Source organism: Tupaia chinensis, unplaced genomic scaffold, assembly GCF_000334495.1.
Source record: "Tupaia chinensis unplaced genomic scaffold, TupChi_1.0 Scaffold147003_1, whole genome shotgun sequence".
In the NCBI taxonomy this organism is placed as follows: Eukaryota; Metazoa; Chordata; class Mammalia; order Scandentia; family Tupaiidae; genus Tupaia; species Tupaia belangeri.
The window spans coordinates 1,801,095-1,814,970 of NW_006206856.1; the positions used below are offsets into that span (position 1 = coordinate 1,801,095).

A 13,876-nucleotide genomic window follows, 5' to 3' on the forward strand; every position below is an offset into this window, starting at 1 on the left:
GATCATCACTGGGGCCCCCATTCCACCCTAGGAGGCAGATTTCACAGAAAGGACTTAGAGGGGGCCAGCAGGTAGCGTGGTGGTTAGGGCACTAAACTCCCACATAGTGGACCGCAGTTCGAGTCCTGAACCTGGTGGCTTGCTTTCTCGCTTTCCCTTCCTCTCCTTGTCCCTCCCTCTCTATCTCTCTTGGTGAGCCTTATAGCAAACTTAAATATAAATATATATATATATATATCATCAGCTGGTCCTAGGACCAGCAGATGATGTAATAGTTACATTGCTGGACTCCCACATAGTCAACTGTAGTTCAAGTCCTGGACCCGGGGCTTAAAAACCTCATGTTGAACACATGTGCATGCGTGGCCAAGATCCTGAGAGGATAATGGAGGAGAAGGGAATGTGGGGCCATCTCCTGGGAGGGGAATTTCTTGCTTTCCTTCTCTCTTTCTATCCAGCAAGTGCACATACCCTATAGCAAAAATCTCTCATTAAGAAAAAGATAAAATAATTTTCAAAAGGAAAGGGCTTTTTTTTTTTTGGAGAGATTTTCACTATAGGGCGCGTGTGCTCGCCAGACAGAGAGACAGAGAGACAGAAAGCGAGAAATCACCCCCCAGGGGGATGGTCACACTGCAATCCCTTCTCCATTCTCCTCTCGGGATCTTGGGCACGCACGCACACGCACCTGGCATGAGTTTTAAGCCACCAGGTCCGGGACGTAAACCACGGTCGACTACTTGGGAGTCCAGCGACATAGCCATTATGCCAACTGCTGGTTCCCAAAAGGAAAGGGCTTTCAGAGGAGCCAGCTCTGCTGGACCAGTCCTCGAAGAGGTTGGGCCTGGGGCGAGGGGGAAGGGACAGGCTAAGGTGCCTCCGCCCTGGGCACATGATAGTCTGGGGTGTGGCTCTCCTTGGGAGGGGTGGGCAGCCAGGTGCCCTCTCTCCCACTCTCATGCCTATGGGGCCCATGCACCAGCCAGGTCCCAGCCTCTATGCAGGCCAGAGGGCGATGGCTGGTGAGGTTGGAGGTGGGGATGAGGACTGGGTGTTCTAACAGCCTCCAGGTTGGGGTTCAGATCCTGGCTTCAAAGCTGAGGATGAGGATATGGCCCCCAGGGAGGCAGGATGACAAGGTTTGGGCTAGGGGAGCTCCTCTCAGTCTTGGAAGTAGGGGAACAAACCCTGAGCAACTAGACCCACATGGGTGAATTCGCAGAGATCTTTTCCCCAACTTTTCTACCTATGCAGACATCACTAATCAATCACAATCTTCTTTGTCTGGACAAAGAGCTCAGAGTCTCTCCACCCAGGGCCTCAGACAACCCCTGCCAGCCATCAGAGCAGACATATGAGATGCCACGTAGTTGTCGCCCTTCCCCCTGACCTGGAGCTTGTCGGAGAGACTGCAGGGAAGACCACGTTACTGCTTTATTGGGAGGGGAATACACTCGGTCACAATGCAAGGTCCTGAGCCCAGCAAAATCTCCAGCTCCAGGTGCAGCTGGTTGGCTGTGACTCTGTAGTGGCCCTTGATCAAGCCCCGGGAGGTGCAGGAGTGGCACCTCCAGTAGGCCTGGATGATGCGCGCGGCGTCCAGCACGCGGCAGTAGCGCCGGCGCACCTGCCACATGCGAGCCCAGGACTGCAGCCTGACCACCGCCCACTCCTTCCGCAAGTAGCTCTCCCGATCGGCCCGCCGCCTCTTCTCCAGGACCCTGGATAGCGTCTTCCGCCACCAGCACTGGATGATCCAGGCTCTGAGGGCGGCGTGCAGCAGCACCCGGCGGACCAGCGTGCCCCGCCACCAGGCCTGGATCTTTATGGCTGTCTTGTCTTTTTCAGAGAGCGCCTTTTGGTTGCCTGGGAACTTGCAAGAAAAAAGAGGGGGCATTCAGGCAGTGCTCCCCACCCACCTCAGCCCTGTGGGGTGCCAGGAAAGGCCCTGACTCCCTATTAACAGTCGCCCCTTCTGAAATTCAGCAGCGCTGGGCAAGGGCCTGGCTGGAACCAGAAATCAGGGAAGTGCCTGCCTCTGCCTCCGCTGGCTAAGGGCTGCAAGCACGTCACCTTGCCCCTTGTCTCAGGGTCCGCGTCTGTGAAACAGGTGCACCTGTCCTGTCTACCCACTTTCCCCATGGATCGGGTTAGCCAGCATAGAGGGAGAAGCTACCATGGTCCATGGCACGTCCCTCCAGACTCCTCCCGCACCTATTCTCTGCCCGCCCCTCCCTCCCTGACTCCACTGCGAATCCATAGCTGTTCCCTCCCTCCGTCACATCATGGCATCGCTGCCCACCCACACAGCTGGCCTCTCGTCTCGTCCCCACTGCCGTTTCTCTGAACTTTCACATTTTGGCAAACACAGTCTCACATGATTCTAACTCAGCCTGACTTCCCGGATCTTGGCCATTTCCTCCCCCGACCACAGCCCGTCAGCCCCAGCCCCACGTGGCCTGCAGTGGCATACTTCGCGACGTTCACATCAGCATTATCCACTGTGTCCCGACTAGAGCCGGAGTGTCAGCCAAAAAGATAGGGAGAGAGGCCACATAGCTCAGGGCCGTGCAAATACATGAGCCACACCCGGGATGCCAGGGCCCCGACATGCAGGCAGGGCCCCTCCTACCTTTATCTCGGTCTGTGGGGCTGCGGGTGCTGCCGGCGGTGCTGCTGGTGGTGCGGTGGGTGGTGCTGCTGGTAAACTGGTCGGCTCCCCCTTCTGAGGGTTGTCGTATTCAGTGGGATTACTCATTTCTTTAGATTTTTCTTCCTCCTGAACCAGCAGGTAGAGGTGACACAGAATAATACTTCTGTCCCTCCCTCACCAGCACACCTCAGCTTCCAGGGCTTCCCAGAGTCTTCAGAAGGCAGGGATCCCCCCATCCTGAGAGATCTTGGGGACACCCCTAACAAGCCTGATGTGTCTGGATCTGTCTTACTCACAATTGGTCATACATGGGTTGGGTGCAGATGGTTCAAATCCCCTCAGGTCGCTGTTCTCCCAGCCATGGTGCAGGCAGAAAAAGGAGGGGAGGCCTGTGATGTCATAAGGGCAGCTATGACCCAGGCACCACTCTGTCCCTCTCTGGTCAATTTTTAAAATAAAAAATAAAAATAAAGATAAATAATTCTCATTTTTTAAAAAAAGGCTTTATCTGTAGTCTTCATGTTTCTTAATGAATTAAGCCTCCACATCACTCTGCTGGCCCTAAAATGAAATTTTATATATTTCATCTTTTCACACATGTGGAAAATGTTTTGGTACTGCTAAATACTCATATAAATCCAGAAGCATACAATTTTGGCCGGGAATTTTCATCACTTGGGAGTGATTTGCAGAGTTCTATTCAATTCTATTGATATTTACTCCTAAGCACGTCACTGCACCGTAGGTTCATTACTTCCCATTGGAAAGTAGGTAACTGCTCCTCAGTTGCTAAAATATATTTAGAAATACAGAAATGCCCAGCATACCTTCACAGAAGTCTGATAAGCGCTTGCTGCTAGAACTGTAGTTTGAGATCAGAGTAAACATCACCGCAAACTTGTGTGGGAATGGGTCTCGCACTTGTTTGAACTTTTGACAGCTCAGGAAAACACAGAGCAGCCTGATATTGCTGTGATTCCAGATTACTTGCTGTCAGGATGACTTTACGATGGAACAAGTTTCACACGAAGCATTTGTGTCGCCCTTTAATTTCGGGTGTAATTCATTAAGAAACATGCAGACTACAGAAAAAGCCTCTTTCTAGTGTCATTCAATGGTAGAGGAGAGTAGCTGAAGGTAGATTTTCTCCTTCAGAAAAATTTCAATCTTCAACCTGAGCTTAAAAATTCCTAATAAGGGGCTGGCACATAGTATGGTAGTTAGGGCGCTGGACCATGGTTCAAGTCCCAGACCTGGCAGCTTGCTTGCCTTCTTGCTTTCCTGATCTCTCTCTCTGGTCAAGTTAAATAATGCTAATAATAACAACAAATAAAACTAAGTAGACAAATAAATCTTAAAAGAAACTTTAAAAAATTCCCAGTAAAGGAGTTAGCAGGTGGCCTAAGTGGTTACGGTGCTGGGCCAACATAGTCAACTGCAATTAGAGTCCTGGATTTGGCAACTTGAAAATCACACCAGGAGTGTGTGTGTGCATGCCCAAGATCCCAGGAGGAGATTAGAGAAGGGATCGTGGTGTGGCCACCCTCCCAGGGAAAACGTCTCGTTTTCTCTCTTTCCATCTCTCTCTGGCGAGCCCTATGGCAAAAACCATGGGTGTCCTGTGGTAAAAACCTAAGAAAAAAGAAGAAGAGTTCACGGTAAAACCTTAACATTGCTAAGCTATGGAACTGTCGTGTGGTTGGGCAAGTCGGCGTATGCAGCTTTTATTTCTGACAAAAGTTCTTGGAACGAATGATGGTCAAGTCAATAACACCACTCAAAGTTTAACATCGACACTACCAGCTCAGTAATAAGTAGATTCCAGTATTTTCCACAAATCACCTCCCAACAGATAATGCAATGAATAACCATAAGCTCTAACCTCATAATTTCCTAAGCTTGCTTTCTTTCTTTCTTTCTTTCTTTCTTTCTTTCTTTCTTTCTTTCTTTCTTTCTTTCTTTCTTTCAAGAGAGATTTTTGTTATAGGGTGCATGCACTCACTGGAGAGACAGAGAGACAGAAAGCAAGGTCACCTCCTGGGGCGATGGCCACCCCACAATCCCTTCTCCTCCATTCTCCTCTTGGGATCTTGGACACGCACACACATGCACCCGGAGTGAGTTTTAAGCCACTGGGTCTGGGATTCAAACCGCAGTCAACTACGTGGGAGTCCGGTGACGTAACCATTACGCCATCTGCTGGTCCCTCAATAGCTTTCTAAGTTTGTACCACTAAGCCCTTTTCCCCTGCTCCACACAAACCTTCACTTCCATCATTTAATTTTTTTAATCCAAAATGTGTTTATTGGGATGGTTTCCCCACTCCTCCTGAGTCAGGGTGCTTTGAGTGCTGTTTTCCCGCTGAAGGAATGTCTTCCTGTAAGCCTCACGTTTCCTCCCGGAGGCTGGCAGAGGACAGTGGAGCAGCCAATGCACAAAACTATCATTTGTGAATGGCTGAAGACTGACAGTTTTATAGAATCCTGGGGAATTGAACATCCATGAAGTAGGAATTTGGGCTCTGCACCAGGCACTTTTTTTCCCGTTGTTGTTAACTTCCTTTTTCCTCCTTTTCTTTAAAGGATTATTTATTTGTTTAATTTGTTATATTATTATAAGTTTTTACATTTGCTATAGGTCATGTGTGCTCACCAGAGAGAGAGAAAGAGAGAGAAAGTGAGGAAGCAAGCTGCCAGGTCTGGGACTCAAACTGGGGTTGGCCGTGTGGTAGTCCCATGCCTTAACCATCAGACCACCTGCTGGCCCCACCAGCTGCTTCTTGTGTTTCCTTCTCTCTTCTAGACAGGAATGAGATGTGTCCTCTGTGAGAGCCGTGTTCTTGTAGGGAGGTCATCACCACCAGAAAGGCACTACTGTCATTTTCTTTTCCTTTTTTTTTTCTTGAGAGATTTTGCTAGAAGGCACCTGTGCTCACTGGAGAGACAGAGACAAAAAGACAGAAAGTGAGAAGTGACCCCCCTAGGGGGGATAGTCACGCCACAATCCCTTCTCTTCCATTCTCCTCTCAAGATTTTGGGCACACCCAGTGTGAGTTTCAGCCACTGGGTCTGGGACTCAAACCACGGTTGACCATGTGGGAGTCCAGCACCTTACCCACTATGCCACCTGCTGGCCCCTAGTTTTATCTTGGCAGATTCCATTTCAGGTTGCTTGAAGTAACTTTTTCGCAACTTCTTCAATACCGTCTTCCCTCTATTTTTTCCACACACACACTCCTATAGGTTAATTCTTCAGTCCCTTCAGCACGCGTCCCTTCAATAAATAGCAGCCGAGCTCTATCGGTACATCTGTCGACTCATTAGGAGCCAAGGAAAACTGCTCGGAAAGATTGGCTTTGTTTGTAAATTGACTACTGACGCTGTTTCCCAAGTCATCAACTATTTGAACAGCTATCCTCATTGAAAGGTTAATAGGGTCGAGTTTATTTTCTCTGGACACATTTCTTCAGCTGCTGCAATCAAATTTAATTAACTCACTCTACTGGCAAACAGCTTTTCCTGCTTGGCTAGGAAATGAGCAACTTAGAGACTTATTTTGCTTGCATCCTCACTTTCTTTTTACTATTTTTAAAGGTTCTTTTAAATTTTAAAAAATTGGGGCTTGCAGGTGGCATGGTGGTTAAGGACACCGGATTCCCATATGGGCGACCGTGGTCTGAATCCCGGACCTGGCGGCTTGCTTTCTCACTTTCGCTCTCTCTCTCTCTGTTCCTCTCTGGTCAAATTTAAATAAATAAAGTTCAATTTTTAAAAATGTCTTAAAAATTTCTTTTTAATTAATTTTTTTTTCTAGCTTGCTATAGGGCACATATGAGAGAGAGAGAGGTGTGAAACCACGTCCCAGGGTGGACAGCCACGCCACAATCCCTTCTCTATTCTTCTTGTGGGATGTTGGGCACACACACGCATGTGTGCTCAGTGTGTCCTTTTTTAAGTTGGCAGGTCTAGGGCTTGAACCACAAAGTCGGCCCTGTGGATCCAGCCACTTAGCCTCCATGCCACCTGTTGGCCCATGACATTGGTTGCTTTTTGTTTGTGCAACATTTGGGACTAGCAGGTGGCATAGTAGTCAAGGCGCTGGACTCCCACATAGTGGACCATAGGTCAAGTCCTGGACCTGGCAGCTTAAAACTCATGCTGGATGGGGACCAGCAGATGGTATGGTGGTTATATCGCTGGATGCTCACGTGGTCCACCGTGCTTTGAGGCCTAGACCCTGTGACTTTAAAAACTCATGCCGAGACCAGCAGGTGGCGTGGTGGTTAAGGTGCTGGACACTCCCATATGGCTGACCATGGTTCAAGTCCCAGACCTGGTGGCTTGGTTTTTCCCCTTCTCTCTCTCTGTTTCTCTCTGATCAAATTAAAATAAATGAATGGATAAATAAAATTAAATAAACAATTATTTAAAAAAAAAAAAACACATGCCAGGCACAATTGTGTGCATGCCCAAGATCCCAAGAGGAGAATGGAAGAAAAGGGGTTGCAGTGTCATTCTGTCTCTGTCTCTCTCTGTCTCTCCAGCAAGCATACATGCCCTATAGCAAAAATCTCAAAGAAAAAAAAAAAAGCAGTGCTATCTCTGAAGTCTCTTCTCTGTTTGGAAGTTTGGGGTGTACACTTGTAATAAAAACAAGTCACAGTATAGTAGTGTGCACGGCACTCCCACACCGTTCGGTTTAATTGCCCCACTTTGGTCTCTGTGTGTGAGCAGCAGTGGGAGGGGGATGAGCGTGCCCATATGGTCCCTGTCGCTATAAAACTGTATGGCCGTGGCGCTAGAACAATGGAGGTCTAATCCATATCATCTCCTCAGGATACTTCCCACCAGTCCCTGTCCACGCATTGTACTCTGTCTCTCCCAGCCTCTAACTCACTGTCATCTTTCCCCTCCCCTCTTCCCACTAACTGCACCGACATACACCCCAGCCTTGAATGGCTTCCCCTCAGCCCTGCGTCCTCCCTGCAGACCTGTCCCCAATTCCTCATTCATATTCCGAACGTATTCCTCGGTAACTCCGAAGAAAAACAGGAGCTCAGACTACCCAGGTGGGTCTTCAGAGGCAGAAATGGACATAGGCAGAAATGGGGTCCTGTCCATGCAGTGGTCACCCCTCATCCAAGTGCTTCTGGTTTTGAGGTCTTTGGGGGCAGAGGAAGACAGGAGGGCATTTCACCTGAAACCATTTGAGTCGAGATGGAGGTTCAGCTGGCCTGGGGGCTTCACGGGATTGTCCTGCCTGAGTGGGTCTTTCTCTGTCAGGGTCTGATAACCGGCTGACTTGCAGACAGGCTAGACATGGGGGTGGTGAGCCAGACAGGGAGTTCACCTTGTTCCCCCAATTATCCCACTGTCTTCCTCAGAGGTAATCATTGTTACTTTTGCTGGATATCTTCCCATCTCTGCCCCTTATTGATTGATTTACTTTAAAGATTTATTTATTTATATTTGTTATTAATACTTATTGATTTATTTTTTAAATTTTGACCAGAGACAGAGAGAGAAAGAGAAAGTGAGAAAGCAAGCCATCAGGTCTGGGTCTATGAACCATGATCGGCCATGTGGGAGTCCAGCATCGTAACTACTATGCCACCTGCTGCCCCTCCCTGCCCCTTATTAAGATAGTGCCATTACAACAAGGGTCCCCAGTCCCAGGGCTGCAGCATGGCCTGTGAGGAACTGGGTCACACAGCAGGAGGTGAGCAGCGGAAGCGAGCGAAGCTTCACCTGTATTTACAGCTGCTCCCATCGCTCTCATTACCACCTCCACTTCCGGTTAGATCAGCAGCAGCATCTGATTCTCAAGGGAGCACAGACTCTATCGTGAACTGGGCATGCACGCGATCTGGGTTGTGCACTCTTTATAAGAATCCAATGCCTGGAGATCTGCGGTGGAGCTGAGGCAGTGATACTCGTGCTGGGGAGTGGCTGCAAATATTGCGTTAGGGTGAGTGTAATTATTTCATTATATACAATGTAATAATACAGAAATAAAGTGCACAGTAAATGTAATGCACTTAAATGACCCCTAAACCATCCTCCACCCCAACCCTTTCAGTCTGTGGAAAAATTGTCTTCTGTGAACCTGGTCCCTGGTGGCAAAAGGTCGGGAATTGTTGCTTTACAACACGTTTGTATTGTTGCGGAAAAGCAGACCAGACAACGTGGGACAAAAAGGCAGCACTCCGGGGAGGGAGAGATAGGAGTAACTCTTCAATATGGGGGCAAGCTGGGAGGAGTTAACACTCAGACTCTCCGGCCTGCTTGGGCCTGCTTGGGGGTCCAGCACAGTCTTAGTGGGAAGTTTGGGGAAGGGCGGCTCTCGGAGGGCTTAGGGTATCCTATCAGGGAGAAGTCTATCGGGAAGAAGCAGTCCATCAAGATGTAGCCTAGAGCTTGTTCTCAGGAGGAGGGGTTAGATAAGCAGGGTGTCCAACCTCTCAAGGTCTCAGATTGCTTTTGATCACTTCGGAGGAGTGGGGACAGAGGCCGTGAATTCTCAGAGGCCCGTGAAATGTTGGCAATTGCTAGCCTCGGGCTGTTGTGAGTTCCAGGCCCGTCTAAATCAGTATCAAAGTATGCTTCTGTGGAGAGAACTTTGTTCTTCATCGCGATTTGTTTCACTTACTAAATCTTACACACGGTTCCATATTGGTACATAGAGAGCAAGGTCATTCTAGTTTATTATTATTTGGTATACCATTGTTCAAATGAACTGAAAGCCATTGCGTAAATGCCAGGGTGGGACCAGCAGTTAGCGTAATGGCTATGTCGCTGGACTCCCACGTAGTTGACCGCGGTTGGAGTCCTGGACCCGGCGGCTTAAGCTCACGCCGGGCGCGCGTGCGTGCCTGCCAAGATCCCAAGAGTAGACTGGAGGAGAGGGGATTGCAGCGTGGCAATCTGTCTCTCTGTCTCTCTGTGTCTTTCTGGTGAGCGCATGCACCCTATAGCAAAACCTCTCCAAAAAAAAGAAAAAAAAAACTACCAGCTGGGTATACACTATATACCTTTGTGTCAACAGGTCAGTGTTTGGGGTGTTCTTTGTAGACCGAAGTCTGGCCATTCTGGCAGGCAAGAACGGACAGTGTTCTAGATCTTTCTTAGAGAAGGCCCAGCAGTTGGGAGCCATGCAGGTGCCGCATCACAGCCACCCTTATGACATCGCTTCTCTCCCTATTCCACTCTTCCCGGGAGAGCCGTGGCTGGAGGAGTGCAGACCTGAGGGTGATGGGACCATCTCACCCCTAACCATGGGTAATTTAGCACAGTGCAGATCTGCGTGGATCTGACCATCCATCCTCAAGTCAGGGGAACTGAGTCCTTTGAAAGAGGCAGCTCTACTCAAGCTTTCTGAGGGGAGAGGGTAAGTCTCCCAGTTATGTCAGGAGAGGCTCCCCGATCATGTCTGAAGTTCCAGGAAAGGGCAAGGGGTTGAATTTGCGGCTGACTTGACACCTGCTGGCGGGAGAGCACTCTGCCCCACGTTTTCCTCCCTAAGATATGATGACAGAGAGACAGCAAACCCTTTTAGTTTTTCATTTACTTTTTGTTATTTGGCCTGTGGGACCACTGGATAGAGAGAAATCACTCCCCAGAGGGGATGGCCATGCCACAGCCCCTTCTCCTCTATTTTCCTCTAGGGATTTTAGGTATGTACACACAGATACACACACATAGTGTGATTTTCAAACTATGGGGTCCAGGACGGGAACCACACACTTGTCCATGTGAGATCCAGCCACCTTAACCACCATGCCACTGGCTGGGCCAATTCTATTTAAGTATTTTTTTTTTTATTTATTTATTTTTATGGAGAGGTTTTTGCTATAGGGCATATGCGCTTGCCAGAAAGACAGAGACAGAGAGAAAGTGAGAAAGCACCTCCCAGGGGGGATGGTCACGCTGCAATCCCTTCTCCTCCATTCTCCTCTCGGGATCTTGGGCACGCACGCACACGCGCCTGGCGAGTTTAAGCCACCGGGTCCAGGACTCAAACTGTGGTTGACTATGTGGGAGTCCAGCGATGTAGACATTACGCTAACTGCTGGTCCCTATTCTTTTATTTATTTTTAAAGACATATTCTTTTCCTTTTCTTTTTTCTAATTGCAAGAAGACACATGCATTTGTCAGAGAGAGAGAGAACCCTCTGATGAGCATGGTCATGTCATAATCCTTTTTCCTCCATTTTCCCTCCTGTCAGGGTTTCGGGCACACACACTTGCAGAGCTGTCATGTTTGAAACCTTTGGGGGCCAGGATTCAAACTACAGTTGGCCATTTGGGATCTGGCTCCCAACACGCAGCGTTTAACCACTGTGCTATGGGGCTGACAGCGAACCATTTAAAATTATTGTTGACGACAGTGATGAAATCAAACCGATAGAATGGCGCTTAAAGGAACAGAGGAGAGAGGGAGGCAACCCCCCCACACCGCCAACCCCCCAACTGCCACTGCCTTTTCCACAACCCCGTAGGTAGATGGGTCCAGGCTGTACCATGTTGAGGAAAGCCTTGATCTGCCACATTGAAAATTATATATTTATTTTAGTTTATTTACTACTATTATTATTTTTTAATTTGACCAGACAGAAAGAAAGGGAAAGTGAGCAAGCAAACCACCAGGTCCAGGACTCAAACCACAACTGGCCATGTGGGAGTCCAGTGCCTTAACCACTAGGCTACCTGCTGGCCCTAGCTACATTTTTTTCTTTTTCCCATAGAGAGTATGAGAGCATGAGTTCAAGGAGACAGACAGAGACAGTGAGGAAAAGTGAGAAATCACCTCCTCAGGGGATAGCCACACCGCAATCCCTTCTCAGCTATTCTCCTCCTGGGATTTGGGCCACATAGCCACACACGTCCGGCATGATTTCCAAGCTACTAGGTCCAGGACTCAAATCATGATCAGCCATGTGGGAGTCCAGCACCCCAACCATCATGCCACCTGCTGGGTCCTGCCACATTTTTTACTCCAGTGGTCCAGCAGAGTAACTCAAAGGTCTGTGACCACGTAATTTATTGGCCATGAGAGATGACAAAAAGGGGTGACAGGTAGAGACTCTGGCTGTCTAGGCCAGCTGGGACCAGTAGTCGTATACAGAGCTGGAAGGATGAGGGACTGACCTTTCCTGGGCTGTCCTTTTTCCCATTTCCTCCTGAGGTGGAAGATGCAGGTCTGGCCGGGATGTGCACTGTCAACCGTGGCAAAGAGGGAGGCAGAGGCCCGCGAGCCCCGACCACGCAGGGTTGGGAGCTGCAAGCCGGAACTGTGTTTAGGGAATGCAAGGGCCAGGCGTAGGGAGGCATAGGGAACCACTGTCTACAGTGTGTGTGTGTGTGTGTGTGTGTGTGTGTACTGAGGTACCTGTTAACTGAACTCCAAGCTGTAAATAACAGGTGGGAGGTGGAAGAGTCTTTTCTCCTTTGGCCAGGCAGAGCAGACACAGCAAATGCAAGTTTAACCTGAAGCCAGAGGTGAGGGGGGCGGGGGGAGCAGGTGGGAGGAGTCTCCAGGGACAAGGTATGGCGCCAAGGTAGGCATTTGGGCCCAGGTGACAGTCGCAGCTCTGTCACCTGTCAATCACGGTGTTCCTGCTCTGGACTGACCTACCAGGTCTGCAGGAGTCTGGGAGAGGTAGCCGATTTTACAGGTGCAGACATTGAGACTCAGAGGTCTGGGAATGTGTCCCTGTTCATTAACCAGGGAGCGGGGGAGGCAGAAACCTACCAGATCTTGGCTCTGGTTTTTGCCCTGCCCACGTGCAGGAGGGAGTGAATGTTCCTGGAGAATCAGGCCCCTTTCCTGGTACAGCCAGAACTTCCAGAATGTCCTGGGTAATTCCCGTCTTTTTTGGTCAGGTTCAAAAGAGAACACGATGCAGGCGTCTGCGGCCGTGACCATCCAGGCGTGGTGGCGGGGCACACTGGTGCGCCGGACGCTGCTGCACGCGGCCCTCAAAGCTTGGATTATTCAGTGCTGGTGGAGGCAGATCATGGCGAAAGTGCTGGCCAAGAGACGGCGGGCAGCGCTGGAGGCGTACGCGCGGCACGAATGGGCGGCGGTCAGGCTGCAGTCCTGGTTCCGCATGTGGCGCATCCGCCGGCGGTACTGCCGTCTGCTCCACGCCGCCCGCATCATCCAGGGCTACTGGCGCTGGCATAACTGCCACACCCGGGGCTATATTGAAGGCCACTACGAACTCAAAGCAAACCAGCTGAACATTGAGCTTGAAATTTCTCTGGGCCCCCAGGCTTGTAAGGTGCAACAATGCATACCCCTTCCAGTAAAAGAATAACCAGGTCTGCTACATCTGTGTCCTGGCTCTTTTTATCAGACATATTTCCAAGAGGTCATGGTTTGACCTGATGGTGGCAGATATCAGGCGTCTCCCTAATCAGCTGTGAGGAATCAGCAGAGGTTGTCCGGAGTCCCATGGAGAGAAGGATTCGGAAAGCCCGGGTTTGGATGAGCAGTTGGTGATTGGTTAGTAAGTTCTGTATAGATGGGAGGGTGGTGGTTTCAGAGCTGGCCAGTCACCCAACCTTAGGGAGGTAGGGCCCCCTCTGGCATGCTGTGTTGACCGGAATCACAAACCACTCCAAGGACATGCACTCTGAAGGGAAAAAGGAAAAGCTGGGAACACTGAGGTTAGGATTTTGCATTTGGAGTGAACATTTGGTTCATTTCCATATCAGTTGATTGTCTTTTTTTATTCAAGTTGTAGTTTTATTGGTTCTTGGTATGAGTGATTTTCTATTGTCTCCTGGGCATTACTGGAGTTAGGAATCTCTTGATGCTATTTAAATATTTATTTGTTTTTAATTTTTATGTGTTTATTTTAAACTGCCAGAAGCACATGTACTCACCACAGAGAGACAGAGAGTGGGAGGGAGGAAGCAGCCCCCCAGCAGGTATGACCACACCACAATCTCTTCTCCTTCATTCTCCCTTGGGGTTTTGGGCATGCGCACACATTTGCCTGGTATGTTTTTTCAAGTTGCCAGATCTGAGACTTGAGCTGTGCAATTGATCATGTGGGATCCAGTCGCCTTAACCACCACGCTGCCCGGCTGGCCCATGGGAAGGCCTTTCTTACTTGTTTTTTGTTTGTTTTTCTTTGTCTGTCGGAAGTTCGGGGTTATAGGTCTCTCTGGTACCCACTCTAAGACGTTATACTGTAATAATACTAAAATTCCTTTT

General features: G+C 49.3%; 2 protein-coding genes across 3 annotated transcripts; one reads left to right on the forward strand and one right to left on the reverse strand.

The window, feature by feature from the left end:
• Nucleotides 1-1,401: 1,401 nt before the first annotated feature.
• On the reverse strand, nt 1,402-3,052 carry LOC102470605 (IQ domain-containing protein F1). The gene is made up of 3 exons (XM_006169343.2): nt 2,950-3,052; nt 2,633-2,779; nt 1,402-1,873 (listed from the first exon to the last, which is right to left on the reverse strand). The coding sequence occupies exons 2-3, from the start codon at nt 2,756-2,758 to the stop codon at nt 1,427-1,429; spliced, it is 573 nt and encodes a 190-aa protein (XP_006169405.1). The 5' UTR covers nt 2,759-2,779; nt 2,950-3,052; the 3' UTR covers nt 1,402-1,426.
• Nucleotides 3,053-9,838: 6,786 nt separating this feature from the next.
• On the forward strand, nt 9,839-12,976 carry LOC102471017 (IQ domain-containing protein F5). 2 transcript variants are annotated; one of them, XM_006169345.1, is made up of 2 exons: nt 9,839-10,039; nt 12,535-12,976. In XM_006169345.1, exon 2 carries the CDS (start codon nt 12,552-12,554, stop codon nt 12,969-12,971), a length of 420 nt encoding a protein of 139 aa, XP_006169407.1. In that variant the 5' UTR covers nt 9,839-10,039; nt 12,535-12,551; the 3' UTR covers nt 12,972-12,976. The 2 variants fall into 2 exon arrangements, with proteins under 2 accessions (XP_006169407.1, XP_006169406.1); XM_006169344.1 differs by having other exon boundaries at nt 9,840-9,930.
• The last annotated feature ends 900 nt before the right edge of the window (nt 12,977-13,876 follow it).

Bases quoted from the DNA above. Each gene is read 5' to 3' on its own strand.
- LOC102470605 (XM_006169343.2), bottom strand. From the start codon at position 2,758: ATGAGTAATCCCACTGAATACGACAACCCTCAGAAGGGGGAGCCGACC. The intron at 1,874-2,632 runs GTAGGAGGGGCC...TTTTCTTGCAAG, and splicing joins CCCCACAGACCGAGATAAAG to TTCCCAGGCAACCAAAAGGC.